The sequence below is a fragment of the Mastomys coucha genome, chromosome Y (genome assembly GCF_008632895.1).
Source record: "Mastomys coucha isolate ucsf_1 chromosome Y, UCSF_Mcou_1, whole genome shotgun sequence".
NCBI classification, from domain to species: Eukaryota; Metazoa; Chordata; class Mammalia; order Rodentia; family Muridae; genus Mastomys; species Mastomys coucha.
In genome coordinates, this window is record NC_045031.1 from 105,081 (window position 1) to 111,284 (window position 6,204).

General features: G+C 34.0%; 1 protein-coding gene across 6 annotated transcripts in view; it reads right to left on the reverse strand.

Annotated features, from left to right (window-relative positions):
* LOC116096502 (histone demethylase UTY) overlaps positions 1 to 6,204 on the reverse strand; it is a 126,041-nt gene that overhangs the window by 17,735 nt on the left and 102,102 nt on the right. For 4 of the 6 annotated variants that reach the window (XM_031378400.1, XM_031378371.1, XM_031378390.1 and 1 more), the window contains exons 19-22: positions 2,409 to 2,473; positions 2,260 to 2,334; positions 1,696 to 1,844; positions 64 to 178 (exon numbers count right to left, since the gene is read on the reverse strand). In XM_031378400.1, coding sequence (XP_031234260.1) covers positions 64 to 178; positions 1,696 to 1,844; positions 2,260 to 2,334; positions 2,409 to 2,473 — 404 coding nt within the window. The remainder of the gene's footprint in view (positions 1 to 63; positions 179 to 1,695; positions 1,845 to 2,259; positions 2,335 to 2,408; positions 2,474 to 6,204) is intronic. The other 2 variants (XM_031378380.1, XM_031378406.1) reach the window with 2 other exon arrangements.

The following is a 6,204-nucleotide window of genomic DNA, read 5'->3' on the forward strand; positions in this document are numbered from 1 at the left end:
TGGTACTTTATTTTTTTCAACAGTTTGGACCTATGTTAAAAGGAGTTTACTTCTGAAACCTACTTTTCACAGAAGTCATTCAGAACACCCCAATAATCTTCAGGTACAACAAACCATTCACAATCACCTGGACCAATATTTATGTTAACAGAACAGAAGTTATTATTTTCTTGGTGACCTGAAAAGAAAAGGGAATGGTTAAAGTCATAAACATATTGTAATTTTAGTGCTGGGATTACAGGCAGCTGCCATACTTGCCAGCTTTTTATGAGTTCTGGGCTTCTATTTGAAAGTTAGATCTTCAAACTTGTAAAAGTGCTTTATAACTAGACCTTCATGGGTGTGTGTGTTTGTGTGTGTGCATGTGCACACATGTGCATATGGACACATGTGTATGATATTACCTGTCAACCCAATCAGCAACTCAATGTACAAATGTGATTCCAAATCTATTATCATCTGTCAGTTACTCGACTCTACCTTGTAACAGAAACCTTGTGGCATTAAAAATATTTTCTAAAAAGGCCACTAAAATATTAAAAAAGATTTAAAACTATTTCAAATAGAACATGTATACTGCAGTCATGCCAACTTGAAAACAATTGTTTAAATAAAATATCTAAGGCTAGGAAAATAAGTTGGTAAAGTGTTTGATTCTCATGATTCACTTTTTAAAATGTTACCTTCTTATGAACATACACAAAATATCAACCAACAAATATATTTATATGTGTAAAACACACTCAATCAAGAGTGAAAGTGTACATGACTATAATACCAGCACTTTGGCAGTAGAAGCAGAAATTCAAAACCGACTTCCATTAATGAGTTTCAGAACATACACAAATATCAATCTCTTTCATATATTTCATTTTCTCTATGGTTCAAAAGAAGATAAATCCCATTTTTCAAATTTGTCAACATATAACTTTCATGTTCAAATTAGAGTACATCCTAAAGTGTACTAAAATTGTAGAGAAAGTTTTCTGTATTTGAAAGTCAATTTGTTCAACCAGAGTCCCTTCCAAATGAAGGGAAATCTAACTTTGAGCAACAAAAATAAGTACAGCATTATGAAACTGAAATAGAAAAATAAAGTAAAAAATAATTCATGTTTATCATCAATGAACATGCTTATAAATTCTTATCTGTATTTGGCAGCATCACTCCATGGCAAAAGACATTTTGAAAGATCCAATATGATATGGACTGCTCAGAGGTTAAATGCACTGGTTGCTCTTCCAGACAATCCAGTTTTCATTTTCCCATATCCACATGAAGGCTTATAGTCATTTGTAATTCCCTGTCCAGATTTCCTAATACCCTCTTCTGGAATGCAAGATCACTGTACACTTGTGACGCATAGATATACATCCATGAAAAATACTGACATTATTAAAAAACAATAAAAAACTCTAAATGCCTAAAAATAAATGAATGACTACACTACCCCTTCCTGATTTTTAAATTTTTCTATTTACATTGTTCTTAGTATGGGAAAAAAAGAATTTAAAACACATTGGGGAAAACCAACTATATGCTTTATTATTAGAATCATTGTAGAAATTTTAAACATAAAAGAACCTAAAATATTTGTTTATAAAAATTAAGACTAAATGTATGAAATTAGATCTGTCTTTTAAAAATGTAATTAATTACTTTCAACTGAGTAAGATGTTTGGTCATTTCAATCACCTGGTATTCTACTCCCTGGAACTTTCATACATAGTTGAACTGAATTCATCCCCAGTATAGTATAGCCAACATGACTGAGAAGATTCCCTGCTGATACCACACGTACAAAAGCAGGAAGCTTAGTCAGCTCATGTAACTGCAACTTCCACCTGCAATAAATAACAGGTTTACAGTGAAAACTTCTGTAAATGGAATGAAAATTAATTAACTTGTTCTTAAGACATCTTGTAGTTACTAAGGAAAAGTCAATACCCAAATAGTAGTGGTAATGAATTTTACTAATGAGAAAAATTTCCAAAAATATGTGTCATTGAAAGAATAAAATGTATAACCTAGAGAAAAAAAAGGAAATTTACTTTCTACTTTTAAATGTTGATAGCTTAACTCTTTGGTCTTCTTCAGTAAGAAAAAAAACTACACTAATAACCTGTAAAAATAATTTTGAAATCATAAAAATTTCAGTCAAAATACTAGACATGGAAAGGAATAAGAAAATACACAATTCCAATACAGAAATCCTCTTTGTTTCCATTTATACAAATAGTACTGGGTTAGAAGACTTACTTTTTGTTATCAGACAGATCAATGTTAATCCCACATTTTATGGTTTTAAAGGGTGCTTTTTGTCTCCTTCCAGAACTAGAGGGGGAAAAAAAAAGGTGAAGGCATGACTTTGAGACAAGAAAACTACATGACTGCCTACAGTTACTTACATATCTGAACATGTTGATTCATTATCTGAATAGTCTTTAACTTGTGTTCTTCTCTCATTTTCTTCCTATTCATTAAACAAAACATTCAGTTATTAAAATATTATAAGATCCTACTGCAGTACCATAAATCAACACTAAACTATATGCATATTTGCGACTGTATTTTTAAAACCTACGAAGCATTTCATTAAAATTACTTTCAGTTGTCATGTTGAATGATGATTCAAAGAAACTCAAACTCCAGAACCATGATATACAGCCTCATATATTTCAAAATGAGACTTTTGGATTTACTTATTCAAAAGCACAAAGCCATTTTAGAAAAGGGGTTGTATTTTAAAAAATACTAAGGTAATTTTAATGAAGAAAATTAAGAAAAAACTGAGAAACTGAAATGGGAAACTTAAAATAATAAAAAGAAAACCTAGTAGTCAATTTGGATATTAAAAAGTACAATTTTCATTTCCCTATGGGCTCTGTTAGATGATTCTGATACTTCCCATAAACACTGCCCTCCAAAAGCAGACAAATTTAAGAAAATTTAAAATGAGCCTATGTATCAGTATTTATTACAAAGTCAGGTAGTAAAACATACACTTTAAGCAGAAAATATGTTTACAATCTCATACCTTTAGCTGTATACAGAAAGCAAAGTTAAGAACTTCTTTTTACTACTATTGTTTGTTGTTACCAGGCCATTCTTTCTGTATGTGAATCTCACTAACAAAGTTAAGACAATAAGAAATTCTTCAAACTCTAACTTTTTGACACAATGAATTCTACAGAAATAATAAAGTTCGAGACCAATGGTTTTAAAAAAGTAAATACTTTATATAATACATATAATTTGATATAAATAATATCATATTACAGAAATGCACATACAGAACAAAGGCATATAATACACAAAATTTAATGTAAAAGGAACAATAAGTAAAATGTAAGAATTACAACTTATAAAATTTTTAAAGGAAAACACCGGCATATTTAAATGAGCACATATTCTACAATGCTCTTTTGCTATGAAAACTGATAAAAAGAATCACAGCTATAATGTAACACATGGTATAAAAGATAAAAAGGAAATACTAGTGCATGTCTTTAGTCCAGTATATTAATAGGCAGAGGCAAAATGATTTCTGTAAGTTCAAGGATAGTTTAGTAGAGGCCAGCAAACAAAGGGTAATGAGACCCTGGCATTTAAACAAAAACAATGAACAAACAACAAATAAATCCAAACCCCATCAGGCTGGCAAGATGGCTCAACCAATGTGGGAGTCTACCACTAAGCCTGACCACCTAAATTCAATCGCTTGGACCTATATCAAAGAAGACAACTATTTCCACAATTGTCTTCAAACCTGCACATACATGTGCCTACATTTTCTTCTCCCCCTCTCCCTCACAGTATAAAATTGTAAATCAGTATTTTTGTGCTTCAAAAGTTTTCGTAGCCCAAAGAAGTTATGCAAGAAGGAAGGAAACAGGAAACAAAAGGTTTCAACATCAAGAACTGGTAAATAAATACTTCTTCAACTCAACAGTAAATATACCAATTAAATCATAAACAAAGGATATTTTGTATACATTTCACAAAAGATGCTCCACAAATGGGCAATATGTTAAAAAAAAAAAAACATACTTGATAAGAGCTAAAGAAAACGCCTAACAGAATTTTAAGGAAACATTATTTGATAAGAACTTAGGTAACTAAACTGCAAAGAAGAGTAGAAAGACTAGAGAAATCAGGCCCAAGTAAATAAAGTATCACAAATGTTAAATCAGGTAACCATTACTACAAATAACATAGTAGCTCCTTACAAAACCTGCCAATACACTGTGTACTGTTGAAGAAAAATAAAATGTTCACAACCTGTATTGAGGCCTGCTCCTTTTAATATGTTTAGTCATTTTGTATTCAGTCTCCATTTTACTCATAAAGTGAAATTAAGTTCAAGTTCTCAGACTCTACATAATTATCTATTTGACACTAAAGAACTTTATTAATACACCAAAAAACTAAATCACTTGTACTCTATTATTTCAATTTACTGAAAACTCCCTTGTTCACCACCTATCTACCACCCTTCTTACTTTACCTCATCTTACCTCAGGATTAATCAGCTTAAAGGTTAGCTGATAATACTTTCTCTAGTAAGCCAAAAATGTGTACCACTTCACTGTTTGACTTCAAACTTCTGAACCTAGTTTTTCATGTAAAATTGCTGCCCTGGGGACAACTTGTAGGTACCACAATTGGGTTTTCCTTCTTGTAATCCGGGATGTACAGTATTATGATGTGTGTTCAGTGTTCAATAAATTACTCTTGCTCACAAGTGGCAGGGCAGCTGGGACAGGATCCTCTCAACCACCATCTACACCAAGGAGTGATGACAGTGGTGGATCCACAGTCCTTTCTGCTCCTTCCCTGCAAGCGGAGAGCTTCCCTTCAGTGAGTGCTCTAACCCAGGGATTCAGGAGTGACAGCAATGGATGGATCTGCAGCCTTCTCTGCCCCTTTCCTGCAAGCAGAGAGCCTGCCTCCAGGGAATGCTTTAACCCAGGGACTCTGGTGAGATCCTCCATTTTCTGTCCGGTGACTTTTTAAGGTGGGACCAGCCTGGAGGCACAGTCCTCACAAGTGGCAGGGCAGCCTGATCAGGATCCTTTCTACCTCAGACCACACCTAGGAGGGACAACAGATCCATAGCTCTTTCAGCACCTTTCCCACAAGTGGAGATCCTGTCTCCAGGGTGTGCTCTGACCTCAGGACTCAGGACAGACAACTGATCCACAACTGATCCATCTGTGCCCTGGTTTTACCAGAGGAGAGCTGATCTCCCAGAAGTGCTGACATAGGCTTACAGACCTGCAGGAGGAATAAGTTCTAGTCAGAGACAGAAAGAACATCTAACAGCAGAGACTGAAAGGCAAACGCAAGAATCTTACCAACAGAAACCAAGACTACTTGGCTTCATCAGAACCTAATACTCCCATCACAGCAAGTTCTGGATATCCCAAAACACTGGAAAAGCAAGATCTAAAATCATATCTCACAATGGTGCTAGAGGAATTTAAGAAGGGCATGAATAACTCCCTTAAAGTAATACAGGAGAACACAAGTAAAGAGGTACAAGCCCTTAAAGAGGAAACAAAAAAATCCCATAAAGAATTACAGGAGATCACAAGTAAACAAGTAGAAGCCTTTAAAGAGGAAACACAAAAATCCCTTAAAGAATTACAGGAAAATACAAACAAACAAGTGAAGGAATTGAGCAAAACCATCCAGGACCTAAAAATAGAAGTAGAAACAGTTAAGAAATCACAAAGAGAGACAACTCTGGACTTAGAAATCTTAGGAAAGAAGTCAGGAAACAGATGTAAGCATCACCAACAAAATACAATAGATAGAAGAGAAAATCTCAGGTGCAGAAGACACCATAGAAAACATTGACACAACAGTCAAAGAAAACACAAAATGCAAAAAGATCCTAACCCAAAAAATCCAGGAAATCCAGGACACAACGAGAAGACCAAACCTAAGGATAATAGGTATAGAAGAAAACTTCCCTAAACCTAAAGAAAGAGATACACTAAACATACAAGAAGCCTACAGAACTCCAAATAGACTGGACCAGAAAAGAAATTCCTTCTGCCTCATAATAGTCAAAACACCAAATGCACTAAACAAAGAAAGATTTTTAAAAGCGCTAGGGAAAAAAGGTCAGGTAACATATAAAAGCAGGCCTATCAGAATTACACCAGACTTCTCACTAGAGACTATGAAAGCTAGAAG